The sequence below is a fragment of the Dipodomys ordii genome, unplaced genomic scaffold, assembly GCF_000151885.1.
Source record: "Dipodomys ordii isolate 6190 unplaced genomic scaffold, Dord_2.0 Scaffold39, whole genome shotgun sequence".
NCBI lineage: Eukaryota > Metazoa > Chordata > Mammalia > Rodentia > Heteromyidae > Dipodomys > Dipodomys ordii.
Genome location: NW_012267255.1, coordinates 3,901,073 through 3,918,768, shown reverse-complemented (window position 1 = coordinate 3,918,768; position 17,696 = coordinate 3,901,073). Strand labels below are relative to the sequence as shown.

The following is a 17,696-nucleotide window of genomic DNA, read 5'->3' as shown; positions in this document are numbered from 1 at the left end:
AAAAAAATCAAAAAAATCTTCAATATTCTTCTAAGCAAGAGCACTTAATTTACTTTCATTCTTTCACGATCTCTCAGAAATTTCACTCTTTATCCACATGGCTTGCAAAGCACAGTTTGTTGGTACTTCAAGACTCAAACATAAAGCCTAATTAAATGTTCTAGTTCTCTTAAAACACTGACTCCCACATCTTTGTGTTCCCCAGTATCTCTGGACCAGAAAATACTGACAGTGATTGTTCTCAGTACTTTAGGGAGTAAAACTCTTGAAAGCCAAATCCTTTTCACACACATGGATATAGTGTTTCCAGTGTTCTATATGGCTTTCTTCTGGTACAAAAGCACCTGCAGTCTCTTACACTGTCCTGCTAGACTTTCCTAAAAAAAACAAAAAAAAAAAAAAAACACCTGGGCAGGCTGTTTACTAAAAATCCTAGACATTGGAAAAGAAGAGGGATAATTAGCAAATAAAACTATTCCTGGCACTCTCTCGACATTTGTACAGAACCCAGCTCCAAGCCAGCACCTGGTGAAGGCAACTGCTAGATGTGATAATTCCAATTTACACATTCAGCACAACATTCTGTCTGCCTGTCAATTTGAAACAGTTTCCTATTCAGTGATAACAGATACCCCAAAAGAATGCAGTGTTGAAATGCTGACATGAATTTTTTATACACCAAGTAGACCCTCTCTTCGGCACCAGCTGCATCTGCCTTCTTCACTCTTGGTATGGACTGACACTTCATTTCTTTTTCCTACTATACATAAAACTAAAAAAATCTACAACTGGCATTTAGAGTGTATACAAAATATCAAATTCTCACGTAAAATGAACACTAAGTTTCCTTAAGTAAAAAATAACTTAATGAAGATTCACTATGGCTATCCTCATTTATACAGTATAATACTTGCCAATTTCACAAACCATGATACTACATATTTCTACTAAATAGAGAATTTACTAGTGTTTTTATTCCTAAGTTGATAGAGAAAAGGAAAGCATTAAACAGGAAGAAAAGTAACAGACACAGACACAGAATGGTGAATTAGTTTTGTGCTTGAAAATGCTAAAATTCAAATATTATGGAACTTTACTTTCCTCCATGAATATACATATGTGTTTTTGTATATATGTATGTGTGTACAGACAGACAGACAGACAAGTAGATAGATTGATCGATCGATCGATCGATCGATCGATCGATAGATAGATAGATAGATTGATTGATTGCTTTGGGGGATATTGATGCTGGGGTTTAAACTCTGGGCCTTGGTGCTGCCCCTAAGCTTCTTTTGCTCAAGGTAAGTGCTCTACCACTTGAGCCACAGCAACACTTCTGGCTTTTTTAAGTAATTTATTGGAGATAAGAGTCTCACAGACTTTCCTGCAATCGTCAAATCTCAACCTCCTGAGTAGCTAGGATTACAGGCATGAGTCACCAGCATCCGGCTTAATTTTTTTAATAAATATTTCAGAAAGACAACTCAATCCTGTTAAATATTCAATAAATATACATTTTAGATACTTTCTTTCCTTTCATGCTTGAATGACAAATATAAAAATCATTAATTATGAAATATTAATATTTTCCAAATATATTTCAGTTTATAGTCATAAATAGCTCAGTGTAATAAACTGTAATTTCTCCTTCTAGAAGACTGTTATCATTTGTTCTAACAATGTCATACCCATTTTCTGTTGTCCTGTGAAATAGGAATATATTCTTCTAAGTTTCAGTAGTGTCAACCTTTCATTTAAGAACTCATTGACTTTCCACATTAAACCCAACTAATCAAGATCAAAGTTCAACAAAATGATGCTTTGAACTGAGAAATTACATTATTGTTATAGAACAAGAAATGATACAACTGTACTCTGAAACATCAGATCAGTGTCCAACTTGTCAATGAAAACTTTTTTCTTTTCTTTTCTTTTCTTTTTGGTCCGGTCATGGGCCTGAACTCTGGGCCTGGGCGCTGTCCCTCAGCTCTTCAGCTCAAGGCTAGCACTCTACCACTTGAGCCACAGAGCCACCTCCAGCTTTTTTTATGCTTATGTGGTGTTGAGGAATCGAATCCAGGGCCTCATACATGCAAGGCAAGCGCTGTACCACTGAGCTACCCCCACCCCGACCCCCTCAGCCCAATGAAAAGTTTTTTCTGAACAAATCTTTTATTTCCTAAGTTCTCAACTCAAAAATGTTTCTGTCAAGCACCAGTGGCTCATACCTGTAATACTGGCTACTCAAGAGTCTGAGATCTAAGGACCTTATCTCCAATTAACCACTAAAAAACTGGAAGTGGCACTGTGGCTCAAGGTAGTAGCCTTGTGTAGAAAAGCTCAGGGACAGCTTCCAGGGTTTGAGTTTAAGCCCCAAAACCAACAACAACAACAACAAAAAAAAAGTATTGGAGAATACAATACTTTTTGTAAGTCAAATGCTTTCCTCTTCAAAGGTAATAGATTCAAAAAATACATTCTATATCGTACTATGTATTTATTTCATTTGCTACCAAACACAAAATCTGCTGTTTTCCAAGACACACAATAACAGTTAAATAAGGTATCCTTGAAAAAATGTTAAATATAGTGAACAAGAAATTCTGACTTCTTGAATATATATTCAAACACACTTACATGTAGATTTAAATGTAATTTATTAGGTTTAATATTGTAAGCTATAAAAGGCATTTTGATATTAATAACACACAAAACATATATTAATTTACTACATTTAGGTAAAGTATGTCTGTATAACATATAATAAGATATTATTACTCATTAAGAAGATAGCATTTCTTCCTTGTTATATTGAAGCATGAAAGTTTTTCTAGTTTACTAAAAGAGGGAATTCACAGGACAAGACTACAAGGATCTTCCCAGTAACTAGAGATATTCATAACTCATCATTTTTTGAATGCCTTCATAATTACTTCTAAAGCAGTTTTCAAACCCTGAAAAGAAAATGACAATTCAGCAAAGTTCATCACTGGATTTCAAGTACTAACTTCCCTATTTTAATTCAGCATCAGTTACTATCCTGATAATTTTGCACCAATATGGAAAGGAGGTAACTATCATTTGCTACAATTTAGTTTCGAAGCACATTTAAAAGTATACTCAGTTGTTAAACCTAAAGACTATTATTGCAAGCTACACATTCTGCATACTCTAAACACTCCAATATTCATAAACTCAATATTATTTGTAGGTGGCTATTAGTAAAGATACAGCCAGCCCCATGAATGAAATGTGGACAATTAAAAGCTTGCTTTGGCACCAAGTATCCTTTAATGTTTTTCACTGAAATACAAGTGCCTAGCTAAGCACAAAGAAAAACAAGCAAACAAAATATTGTCCTTGATACCTCATGAAATTTACTAAAACATATAAAGGAGATACTTAGAGTTTACTACAAAAAAAGTACCTATAAATCACAGTTTAGTGGCAATCCATTTCATTCATAATTCCTGGTTACTATATTAGACTAGAGTGCTATATAAATTCAAAGGATTCCCATTTACTTTTAAAGCCTTCTAGAGATAGTCACTTTTGAGAATCTGTAACAAACTAACAAGGACCAATTAGTGATATAGCATGTGTGTATCTTTAAGAGGAAATCTCACTAGAAAACTAAAGTTGACTTTCGTTAATTTTATACTCCACTTTTTGGGTTTTGCTTTGCTCGTGGAAAACTGATCACAGAATGGACAATGACTAAATGCGTTGTAGATTTTCAAACACTATGGGGTATGGGAAGGGGGAGGGGAGAGGAAAAGAGGATGAAGAGGACTTAAGTGAAGTAAAAAGATGAGAGTGCTGCTGACTCTTGGTGTATACTAAAATAGCTCTAAGATCTTACTGCAATGCTTCAGTAAAGGCTCAAAAGGGCCTATTGATGCTGGCAGGTAAAGAATGTTAAAGAACGTAAATATATTCAAAGTAGGAAACTGAGTATGTATGGACGATGTCTATGCAGGCTGTGGCACAATGTCAAACATAGTGTGTGCTTGCACTGCTTCTGTCTGTAGCCTGTCTTTGAGTGAGTCTCTCTGCTCTGTTCAATTGAAATGCAGTCCAAACTACAGAATTAAAGAAGTACCAGTCATTTAATTTATTTATGTGCATTTATCTTCTAAATGTAAATATTTAAAACTGTCAAGCAGCATATCAGGGGAAAAAAATACTTTGGAAGGAGTCTTTACTGTGACAAATGAGTCCTTATCTTCAGTACTAATACTTTTATAAAGTATGCAACCTTAAAACTCATTTAAAGAGAGGCTGGTGCCAGTGGCTCATGCCTCTATTCTAGCTACTCAAGTGGCCGAGATCTGAGTAGCAGTGTTTAAAGCTAGTCAGGACACGAAAAAAGTCTGTGAGATTCTTCAATTAACTACCACAAAGCCAGAAATGGAGGTCTGGCTCAGGCAGCACCCAGGCCCTGAGTTCAAGGCCCAAACTGGTACAAACCCTTGTACACAGACCCACACAAATTATATATTTATTAATATTCAATCAAAAGTCACCCCCAAAAAGCAAAATGTAATTTTAAATCAAATATAAATTCATTTTTTCAAAATTACTAGAAACATTTGTTTGGACTTTGTCAGAAGGGTTTCAATTTTGTATCATTATGTTTTATACTTGCCCAATCAGTCGAACAAAAGTACTTTATGTAAAATGATTCTTTTAGTTGCCTTAGCTACAAATCCCTGCAGGTTACTATAATTGAAATCTACTCACGTAAGTTAGAAATAATTAGGGCCCCAAATTAAGCCAAACACAAAGTTAATTCAAATAGTCAGCTGCTGTCATTTAAATGGTTACGGGTTTTATAGTTGTTTAACATTTCTGAATGCTTTTTAATATACTTTGTTCTTCAAGTCTCTATTTAGTAATTGAGTCCAAATAGATATGAGATCAAGAAGCAAAGATCCACTACCTTTGAAAGGAGAGTCACACCTATTCCTAGCTTTTGTCACCAAATGTTTTCCTCTCCATCTCTGCTATCAGTCAATTAGCAACACTGTTGAAAGAACAGGAGTGACAAGTCTCAAAGGCAAGCTTTCTAGTAAATAAAGCAGGATCTCAATCTGCAGTGAGTGCCATTAATGCCACCAAAATAAGCTTTTAAAAGCTATCAGGAACCCTCTGTATTTGCTTAAATGCTGAAACAAAGCAAAGGATTAACAAGCTTCCTGCTGCAAGCAAACTAAAAGGAAAAGGTAATGCCCTAAACCCTAGATCTGAAGAAACCCAGAACTATGATGTCTGTCTATTTTAATGACCACTGATAATCAGTGTAAAATAACTATACAGTTAAAACTGCTTAAAATTATTAGAAATTATACAGTCTGATAACCAGTAATATTTGATTTCTCCAAAAAGAAACTGCACTTTCAAAAAAAATTTTTTAAAGATGTGCTAGTAGCCATAAATTTCTGAAGATTATTAGAAAGTTGAGAGTTAACAAGATAGATCCTCTTATGGTAATACATGCTTGAAATCGCACCTACAAATACAGGCAGGAGGATCATGAGTTCAAGTCCAGCCCAGGAAAAGTTAGCAAGAGCCTATCTCCAAAACCAAACACAGGCAGCAAACAAAAGGACTTAGAGTGCACTGTATATGTGAGGCCCTTCATTCAATCCCCCCCACACAAAACAATTGGTACTCCAGTAGTAAGAAAGAAAAAAGCCAATCTTTATATAGAATTTTTGGTTTTGCCTTTGTTCTGTGACAAAAATGTCCCACTATGTATCCCAAGCTAGCTTCAAACTCATGATCCTTAGAGGTCAGCCTCTGGAAGTCTAGGATAACACTCAACCCTTACTATGCTTTTTAATTTGAAATGGTAATGAATAAATCTCTTTTGACAATCCCCATTAAGCCAAACAATATTGTACACATATTTCGAGGTATACTTTTTTAATTCTTAAGTGAGAGGCCTGGCAGGTAGAAAAATATAATCACTGACTTGGAGCTGAACATGAAAGTCTAGAGGAAGAAAACTGGATTGGCCACAACTAGAATGTGGCCAAAGGGCAATCTAGGTCTTAGTTTCTTCATCACACTAATCTCCAGGTGTGATTCCAAACTAAAATTTTTTAATTCTACAGAATAAAAATTCTATGGTGCTTATAAAGAATCTGTTTTAAATATTTGCCTGCTTTAATTTTGGCTTTAAAAGCCTGAGTAGACTCATAAAAAAGAAAAATCTGTATTAACCTAAAATTAAAGTAAATCATTGTCAGTAGCCTATTTTTGTCTTTAACAGGACAAGCACAAAGACACCATGTCCTCTAAAGAAGAAATATTATGTCCATTACTTCAAAGAAAGCCGGTAATCTTTGATTATACTACAAAGTAGAAAAAAAAAAAAAAACCACTAAATGACCTTGCATGGATAAAATATCCTTGGCTGGTTTTACTGGCCAGCTTACTCACAGGTACTCAATTTGACATTCATATGGTGTTAACACGTCACACAGTATTAATGCTGAAGTGAAAAGGACCCCACTGTACTTGGAAATTATTATAAGGATGATTACAATCAAATAGTGAACTTCTCCTAAAACCAGTTAAGGCAAGCAAATGTACACTTTTCCCTTCATTACAGAATTACAAAATGCTGCTTTCAGTAATAAAGTTGTATTAAGATGTTATTAAAAGTAATTTATGAACAATAGAATGAAAATAGGACAGATCAATGGGGAATCCAGGAAAATGCTGGTGAGAAAGGGTCAGTCTGGACTGGCGCTCAGAGACCTTTCAAAGCAAATCATCAGATAAAAGGTCAATACAAAGCACATAAAACAGGATTAGGCTTGTAACAAACTATAAAAATTTTCAGCCAAGTTTCAAGGTAGTTTGGTTCCTTTTTTAATAAAATGCATTATAAAATTGAAATATTGTTTTTTCTATACTTCATCTGAGTTTTTGGGGTTGGGAACAAACCTTGATTTTTAATCATGGAAATTATCGTTAGAAAAAAATCAGATTTTTTTCTTTAGGCATAACATTTTAGTAACCAAAACTCCTGATACAAAATGTCCTGTCGCTGGCTCAGGACTCTCAATGTCACCTGAGTCACCTTGGTAAAAACACAGGCTACCATGGCCCATCCCCAATTTCTGAAATGAGATCTACATTGCGACAAAATCCTCAAGTGATTTACAAGTTAAATTCTGAAGAACATTCTAGACAAGTAAGATGGTTTTATTTTAAAGCAGCATGACCTCTCCTTAATTTTTTTCTCCTCTCACACACATCTTTTCCAGAATCTTCTATGCTCTGAATCCTTACATTGATACCACAGACAGACCTTCCATCCCCTATTCTAAGTCCTTTTACCAGGACACAAAATCTCATATGTCACTTAAAGCAACACAAAGGGAAAATTACCTAAAAAAAAAAAAAAATTCCTTAAACAATTCAAATAACCTACACTGCATGTCTCCTTTGTTTTACTTAGCAGCATCGCATTATTGCCAGCAGACTACCTTTGGAAGTGGACCTCAAAACCCAACAGGAGTTCTGCACTATCTGCACAGGTAATCATCCTTAATATTAAAATTTTGGGCTCTCATTGTACCACTACCTTAAGCTACTTAACGTGAGTTTAATATTGGCTTATTGCTGCAGAGTTAGGATTTTAGTAGTTGAGCACAAAATCATTTCAGAGTTTCTGATTTGGGAATGTTTGTATACATTAAAAACAACAACAACAAAAACTGCATGTCAGTCAGAATTCCAAAGTTTTAGTTCAGAGTAAATGGACTTGCAGTTTGGAAATGCCTATCTATACAACAAAAAAAAAGAAAACTGAGCAATAATTAAAGGAGAAACTAATGGTTAAAATACACATACATCAATTAGACAAATACAAAGGACACAAGTAAACCATAGGAAGCACTCTATAAATAGGCAACAAAATACCTGAGAAGTTACTTGTATCTCTTTTTTTAACAGTAAACCCCAGCACAAGATTAAATTCTGCATCCCTCTGATTAAAAAAAAAAATAGATGCAGATTAAATTCTGAATCCCTCTATTTTTTCCCAAGGAAACTCATATTTCTTGACACTTTAGGATTCATTAGAAACAATTTTATATTTACTATCTTTCAAAGTCCAATCAGTATCAATATCAGTTACTTTAAGTGGTTTTGTACCAACTTCCTCTATTTTGTCAAATTTTGACCCATTAAATTGGCTTAAAAATACTTAATGTCATTAAAATTAAGGAACTGAAGAATTTAGTGGCTTGGGATAAAAAGTAGAACCTGCCTATCATTAATGAACCTTAAATTTGATCATAAGCACTATTTAAAAAAAAAAAGCTGGAAGAGATAAAGCTCTTACCAAAAGTCAATATTAATTCTAAATTTACATTTTAGTCATATAGGAAAATGCAAGTGAATACTTTAACTGATACAAAGGTGAGATTTTAATCTGCAATTAGTGTTACATTATAAATTCTTCTCATTTTAAAGTTTAACACACACACACACATACACACATATACACACACACAAAAACTGCCAGGCAAACTAGAATACATTTTTCCTAATAAAAATAACAATGAACTATAGTAATATAATCAGAAAAATTGAACAAAATAATTAATATCAAAATTACAATTACAAAAAAAAATAAGTATACAAAAAACACAATCAGCCCCTATTTTACAAACCTAACTTACAAAAACACTTTTTCACATATTAATGCATCAGCTTTTTTTTGTTTAGTTGGTTTGTCAGTAATGGGGCTTGAACTTTGGGTTTGGGTGCTCTCTCAGCTCTTCAGCTCAAGGCTAGTGCCCTGCCCTACCACTTGAGCCACAGTGCCACTTCCTGTTTTCTGGTGGTTTATTGGAGATGAGAGTCTCACAGACTTTTCTGCCTGGGCTGACTTTGACCCTTACATCTCACACTCCTGAGCAGCTAGGATTAGCTAGGATTACTAGCAGGAGTCATCGCCTGCTAATGTGTCAGTTGTTTAAAAAAAATGTAAAGTATCTCTGGTTAAGGATGTAAGACTGACAATTTCCAATATAGAACTCAATGTGAACATTCACATAGCTCTTCATAAAAGCCGATTTGAGAGGGTGAAACTCTTCAAAAAGATACGTACTCATTACCTGACATGAATTTTAACTCCTCTGAACATCACCTTTAAAATAAATTTAATTTTTTTAAAGCCAATTTGGACTATGTTTGCATCACATCTTGGATATAATGATCAGATTCTTAGAATTCTAGACTCTGTAAATAACCACGTGTAAAAGAAGAAAATCATATAGGAGTATTTACTTTTCCTCACACTTGAAGGGAATTAGGAACACTGTCAACTAGCAGAAGAGCCATTATAATCCATGATCTAAATATAATGACATGATAAATTATCACATAAAAAATCTGAAGAGTACATGTAGATTGAGAATTTAACTTTATTGTTTTATATATATATATATATAAGTTATGTTATTTATAATATAAAATGCATATTGGAGAAAATTTTTATAAAAAAGTAATGTGACATGCATGAAGGTCAAAGTATTATGAACTTTAATTTTTTCCTATTTTTTCTCACAAACGTGTCACATTCAAAATCAGGAAAAAAGAAAAGACATTTTTAAAAATAAACTCTCAAAGCAAGAATTATGGCAGACATAAAAGCCAATCTCCTGAGAGTCCTGTGCTGATAAGGGAAGATTAAAAATGTTGTTTTTGCTTCCTGAAGCGCAGATACAGAATTCTTTTCTCAGCTTTACATTTTTAGCCAAGAGATTCCCAAGGCTGACTCTAGGTATTCTCTGAGAATCACTTCTGTCAAGTTGACAAAAGGAGTTCAAGAACAGGGTTGAAAGATGTCATGAGCTATTCACTAATCCATAGTGATGTCTAATACATGTAGCCTGCATGGCTGTCATATGTCATTCTCTGTCATGTGAAGGAAGTGAGGAGGAAACCAAGAGTAACGCAGGGTACCAGGCATATGCTTCATCAGATGCTCCCTTAGTAGTATAACAAGCATGTTTCAGTCCAACACCTCTTTAGTATTTTGCAAGAGAATCCATTTTTAAAGGCATACCAGAGTCTACCTTCATTCTCTGATATGACTAATCCCTTATATTGTTTTAGGCTCTAATACTACAACCTAAGTATACAGTACATAAAGAGTAAAACTCTTAATTTATAAATTGAAGCTAAAGCTCCAAAGTAGAAACTAATATGTAATGAGTAATTGACAGAATAACAGGTTGACAGAATTAAGATCCTTTAAATGCTGCTTTGCCTTTAAATGAAGCTACCTTTAATACATTACTGATTGTTTTAAATGTACAAAAACTGTGACAAATGCTTAATATTCATATCAAGGTTAAATGTACTCTGGCATTTTAAAAAAAGCTAAATTTTCAGAATACTGATATATTAAATATTTGATACAATCTCTACTGCCACAAAACAGAGGCACATAAAATTCAAATAGCCAAAGATTGTAACATTATTGAGATCTATAGTAACTGATGTCACACACTTACTTATCAACAATACTTCCTTATAATACTTCCTAAAGCTAAATAAAGGCTTTCCATTATGAGGAAAAGAGGTAAAAGATGATGAATAAAGCAGAAAGTGGGAGAAAAACAAAAATAATCAACTATTAAATTTAATATTCAGTTAAGAAACATGGCAGATTTTGATTCCAAATGCTAGCATATAAAAATGATTAAATTATAATCCAAGTGACTTTTATGTATCCTATTACACTTAGTTTTTAATTTTTTGCAAATCTAGGTCACATTCACAACAAATTTACCTTCATCTTGAATCTCAATAGTAAAACTTTGTGGCATTTGGTCTTAGCACACAAAAAAGATCAATATCATACAATTTCTAAGTGGCTTTAAATTTATATATGCTTTTGTTTCGTTTTCTTTTTAAGACAGGTTCTTGATATATAGTCTAGGCTGCACTTGAACTCGCTGTCCTTCTGCCTCAGCTTTCCAAGTGCTTTGATTACAGGCATGCACCTCTATGCCTGGCAAATTTATACTCTTAAAACCAAATTAGATCACTACCTACAGAGAGAAGGCTGCTGCAATCGAATTACATTCTACCCATAAAACCTAATAATAAAGAATATTTAAAGTGTTGTAAGAGCAATATTGTTATGTATTTCCTTAAGAATAAATTCACACTGGTCTACACTGAAAATATAAATAAAATCATTAAAAAACAAATGGCATTGTTCTGAATGGATATTCATTTACATAATTTGTGAGTTTATAAAATAAGGTTACATTTGCTATGCATCGAGCACAGATACTCAATTCCCATTAATTTAATGGGAGTTCTGACTCCCATTAAGTTTAATAGGAGTCATACAGCCAAATCCCCATGTACCTTGCTGAAAATTTACCTCCTAGTCTTCAACTAATCAAATGTACTGCAATGAACAAAAGTAGTCAATTTTGCTAGACTAAAAAACCTAAAACCCCTACCATAAGTCAATTCAGCACTATTATAAAAATGGGCATCTAGTTATTTCCAACAAGCAAAAGAACAGGGTATTATAATGCAGAGACAAATAAAAGCAGAAGTTTAGAAGTGCTTATCTCTAATGGAAAATATATTGCTTTTGCACGGTGATGTGACTACTTCGATTTTCCTTTTCCTTAAGAGTGTCAAGCATTTTTTTTATTATTTTTAAGTTCCTTTTCCATAGGACAGAATTATACCCAACCCTGACCAAAGGCATAAAAAAGAAATCTGAGACTACATAAACACTAACTTCAAGAAAGCAAATGGGTACTAACTTCTAAATCACAGGGAATCAAAGCATAATTTTTTTCTCAGTGATAGAGTCTTGCCTAGCATGCTTGAGGCCTGGCACTTGGCACCTGTTAATAGAACTGCTTGCTGTCCTCTCCCTTGCTCTTAACATGCTGTTTAGGTGATGAATATAAATTGATCAATTGCTTAAAAAACAAAAAAGGCATTATGTTCTAAACACTTAAATACATCAGTGAACAACAAAAAGTCCCTGTAATTATATAGCCAACATACTGTATAACTATGTATACATATGCACAATACAGATTTTATGTGTAAGTAAAAGAAAAGTTTTTTTAAAAAGTGCAGTATTGCGAATTGCTTAAATATTTTTAAAGTTTAACCATGGAGAATAGTTATCAATTCTTCCACCAAACTCAGACAGATTATTCTGAAGGAAATAATTTTCTGATTCACATTGAACCTTTGGATCTGCTTTTTCTTATACCAGGTACTGAAAATACTTTACAGACACATACCATATTTTAGCATGAGAACATCAATTCAAAAGACAATAGAAAATGTGCTTAGAGTAACTGTACATTAAGCACTGGCAAGATACTATATCTACCACTATGTTCTTAAATGTTCTTGATTTATATAAAATAAATACGTAAAGCCATACTGGCATATCTGCCATTTATATTAAGCATTATGTTTTTCTTTGAAATAAGTATAAGCAACAATGTCATTTGAGTTAATTAACAAAAATTTGGATTTATGAGATCTAATCACATACTCGTTGCATAAAAAGTTCAAACTGAAATCCATATTACTGTCTTTGCCGAGGAACCACTATTATTTGTAACTTGTCACTTGAGCAAGCCTTCATATGTCTGACTTAGGCTTGCCAGGGCTCCATTATATAGCATAATTTAATCCTCTAGGACACAAAGATTCAATTTACTTTCCTACTTACTGATACATGATTCCACAGTGGGATACTATGCTTACAAAAATTGGCCAAAATAATCAAAGCACACCAGGTTCTCAACTGAACTGATTTGTCAAGAGCTTGAGGTTAGCTCTCCAGGAACAAAATCAGTTCTAAGAAAAATTGGCAAAACATTTTTAAAAATCTGGCGTTAACAACAATATTCTGAATTTGCAAAATATTCATGCAAATGGACTGACAGACAACTAGAAGAGGAAATTATAAAAATTAAATCTTCTTAAAATTACCTTTCATTGTCATTATGTCTAAAATGCTTACTGATTTTCACTAATGTGCATAAGAGGGTTTGGGGGTTATAGCTCAGTGGTAGTATATAAAAGGCCATAAAAATGAAAATAGAGAAAAACACCCACAAGAATTACTACATATTTATAGGGTTTGCCTAAAAACAGATTAAGTGTTCTTTGAAAATTTGGAAGTATACTGCTCAAAGGTACAGACCTAAAACAAATTCAAAATGAGATATAGACTAAAATTATACCACAGAAAAATACAACCAAAACGGAAACACACAAAACTCAAAAAAGGCAGGCAGAAAGCATGGCTATTTTACTGTATTTTTTTTATTTAAATCTCAAATCAGCTGATATCAAAAATCTTAGTATCTGGTTTCAAGTGAAAAGTTGGAAGACTAGGAAAGCAGGTTAAATCCTGAAATGATACAACTAACTGTCCCCTGACAAACACTTTTCAATTTGTGGCAGCCTTCACCTGGCCTGCTGCTCTTTGGTTACTTTATCTGTTTCTTGGCCTCGGTAGGTGTCTGAGGTTACAACCCCAACATAAAGAACACCAGTTCATCAAGTAAGAACTGTGCTTCATACCATTTTGGAATCCCAATCACCTGACTCAATATAGTCACATTCAATAAATATAGGGTTGAAACTATAGAACACAATCTCATCTGAGTTTATAGGCAAGGGCCTAGAAACTAGTATGTACACATACGTACATACGTATGTACACATACGTACATACGTATGTACACACACACACAAAGACATACATTTCTTAAGATTTTAAAAGCTAACTTTCATGCTAGGGCTCAGAAGAAACTTAATGGCTGAAAAATTACATTTCTATCTTCTTTCCTATGCCTCTCATACCTAACTTTGATTGGTTTTCTCGACAGGTGTTCGAAGACCATTATCTGGTTTCTGGCAATAAAGGGCTATCATATCATGCAAAACTTTTCTAAGACAAACTCATGTGATGCTGGATCAATGTTCTAACAGTGTGCACTGGCTGTGTACACTCTCACAACTAGCAGTGTGAATTCATCCCAGGTTCTCTTTTACTGGTAGGAGGGAATTCCTTCAAAAGCAACACCCCCTAGCTTGATATGCCAAAAAATGAAATTTCTCTTAACAGGAGATATGAATCCTGACCTAATAGGTGACACTAGAAATAAAACTGCAGTATCTCATGAAAAAGCGACTGCTTGCTAGCTCCCCACCGAGCTAAACTACTGTGCCAGCAAAGTGGTCTCTATCTTGATTGGAAATTTTTTATTATTGAGCTAATGAGCCATTGGTCCACACCTGGAATCTTTTTTAAATGTATAAAAACATTCAAATATAACAGCAGGAACTAAGATAGTTTTATCCCCAAAAACCAGATGTAAAATTATAGACCATACATATGATTTTCATAATAATTCAAGCCTGAGATTCATATCGTTAAACTCAGTTTCTGCTTGTTTATCATTATACAGTATGATTCATTCAGATATTATTTTTAGATTTGATATATCTTCTATTCTAGAGCAAAGAGCAATGCCACCTAGAAATAAAATATTAACCCATTTGTAACTTTCAAGTGACCTGAATCTATGTGAACCATCTATATACTTCCTGAATATAGAAGATAAGAATATTTCTATGTTTTTTATTTAAATTACACCATTAAGTTCTAACAATACAGTAAATGGAGGAAACAGGGAAATTGGAAAGAATATGACAAACCTAAAGTTTAGGAAAAGTAATTCAAATAAAATCCTTTCAGCAAAATTAAAATGTCTAATATTTTGAAGCTTATTACAAAGAATGGAAAAGGCTTCTATTAGTTGATAATATGCTTCAATCTCCCTATCTCTCATTTTTTAATCGGTTTAAATAAGATTATTTAACAGTACACATAAATCTTAAAATTATAAACCATTTTAATACTATTTCTTTGGGACTAAAAAAATCCATGAAATTCACGTATATGAATTTCTCAGAAAATTGATATCCTTCAGATTTTAGAAGTTAATGTATTTTATGCAATAACTCATTATCAAGTAGCTATAAAATCCACACATCTTACCACCATATTTAACTTCTGTATTCAGTTAACCTTAAAATGCTCTTAAATGAATGTTATTTTCATATATAAATAATATTTAATATTATGGAAATAAGAGGCATTAAGAAATCTACAGTAATCAAGGAATGATAGTTATTTCATTAAACCCCAAAGTGTATTTGTTTCTTCCAAAAGACAAATTAAGGCAGTGTTGAAAAATACAATATTTCTAAATTTTACTAGTATTTAGAAACTAGGGGTATAGCTCAGTGATGGAGAGCTTACCTAGTCAAGTTAAGCCTGGAGTTCAATCTCCAATACCACAATTATTTATTGTAAAGATACTGTACAGAGGAGTTACAGTTACATGAATAAGGTAATGAGTTCATTTCCTATGAACACAATTATTTAAAGTAATAGTGGTCAAGAAAAACTCTTACCCCGGTCTTAAGTATATGGAAAATAGTTGCTATATTTCAGCAAATTTCTACATGGGATTTCTGTATATAAAGATCTAAAAGGACTTCTTTTAATATAACATGGCAAAGCAATATGAAAACAGGCCTTTCTAAAAGATACAAAAGTTTTACATTTTTACAACTAGACAAAGCTGCATAATGAAAGAGACCTCTGCATGACTACTAGGAAATATATGAAATTAAAAAGATGCAGTAAGATCATAAAAATTACTTTCCTACTTTTTTCTGAAGTAAATGTGGTCAATAAATTTAAAATATATACCAAGTTAAGATTTCATTTAGTTCCCTTTGGCTTATTTACAATTGTATTTTATAAAGGTATATTTATATAGATTATATTATATAATATATTGTAAAGGTATGTGAAATATAAAGCCAGCTGTCTAGTACTTTCTGTGCCACACAGCAGTATAATGAAAATAATTATTCCCCCAAAAAAAATCAGCACTTATTTTTAAATTAACAATATTCTAGCCATTTACACATAAATAAAATTGTATCCTTTGAGTTCTGCTGGATTTAAGAAAGAAAATTTAAACTGCATCTTACCTTCTGAATTTGGTAAGAAGCTGATTATAATGATAAACCACAGACTTCGCATTCTGCAACCAGAAGACACCATTATTGATCTCTTTAAATATTTTCTTTGTATTCCTTAATGAATCTAGTTATAAATGCCCAGCTTCATCGAACCCAGCAGTCTGCATCATTGATCCTCATATCTGAAAAAAAAAAATTCATCATTTACTTTATGGTCCTTCTATGTCACAGAAAATGCAAAAATAACAACTATATCCTCACCTTCCTTTCTTAAGTTTTAAATGTATTTTGAGTCTATATCCAATATAGAAGCTGTCCCTATACAGTGGATATTCGGTGGATAATAATGACACATATATCATAAGAATCGTAAGTTCTTCATAATGAAGTTTTTAAAAGACCATGAAAGCTTAGAAAGTCATTTCAAAACAATGCATTTGTCTCTCCTGATATATATGTTTTTGTGAAAGTACACTTAGCTACAATTTTCCTACTGGTGATAACAGGAATATAATCTACTACTCAATTTAGTATGTTTATCAAGTTCCCTTGCAAGATGCTACATAGGTAATGCATTTATTTTTCAAACTACGGCATATAGCTTTTAACATATGGGCGATATTTTTATAAAACGTAGGAACTTCTAAATATCTCATTTTTCTAAACATTACATTTCAAATTGTTGATTATCTTATTATTAATTACTCATGGAAGGAGCAGTGAAATTTCCAAGATTTTCCAATTTCTTGTAGTAAGTATACTTGTTTTCTTTATATTACATATAATTTTAAGATCAAATCTTCATGGTCAAGTCCATTAAACCCAAAATGAAAACCCAAAGGTCATGATACAACTTCAAAGTTGTATCAACCTTTTAAAACCACTGGAATAAGGATATAATAAAGATACTAACCCCAGCTTGATTCTAATTGTGACCAGCCCAGAAAGGTCCAGTTCTCCAAAACAGGAGAGGGTAACAGTAACTTTAGGACTATGAGTTAATCAAGCCTAAGATAACATGAAATTAGGTCATTTGCTGGGTTCTATTCAAGTGTTCTACTTTGTTCTAGGGTAGTATGGAGTCATACGGTAAACATCAGTCTTATATTACATACAAAAATAAAGCTTAGTCTCCTAATCTAGCCAGTAAGTTTAAAAAAAAAAAGTTTTAGGAAGGAAGGCAGGAAGGAAAGCAGGAAGGAGGGAAGGAAGGCAGGAAGGCAGAAAGGCAGGGAGAGAGGGAAGGAATAAATATTAATCTGATGGAGATATAACACACCTCTATATGCACCAATTGGTTCATTCTACTTGATTTTACACAGTTCCCACACCTTAGTCAAAAGACAACATAAGGGGAAACCACAAGTGCTGTGGTAAAGTTCCTATCATAAAATTCAAAGTTTTTACACATACAACTCAGACAAATCATTCTTATCTCATTCCAAAGAACAATTTCTAACATTTACATTTTTGTTTAATGATCTGTTCAGGCAAACAGAAGATCTCAATATGGGGGAAACATGCATTAGCTGCTACAAGTAAAACTGAGTCAGGCTAGGTATGATGGTACATGTCTGTAAATAGAGGCAGGCAGA

General features: G+C 33.1%; 1 protein-coding gene across 5 annotated transcripts in view; it reads right to left on the bottom strand.

Moving 5' to 3' along the window:
• Window positions 1–16,283, bottom strand: part of Adgrl2 (adhesion G protein-coupled receptor L2) — a 141,180-nt gene extending 124,897 nt beyond the window's left edge. For 4 of the 5 annotated variants that reach the window (XM_013018340.1, XM_013018344.1, XM_013018346.1 and 1 more), the window contains exon 1: window positions 16,111–16,251. In XM_013018340.1, coding sequence (XP_012873794.1) covers window positions 16,111–16,183 — 73 coding nt within the window. In that variant the 5' untranslated portion in view covers window positions 16,184–16,251. Of the gene's footprint in view, window positions 1–16,110 lie in introns of all 5 variants that reach the window. The other variant, XM_013018341.1, reaches the window with a different exon arrangement.
• Between the last annotated feature and the right edge of the window lie 1,413 nt (window positions 16,284–17,696).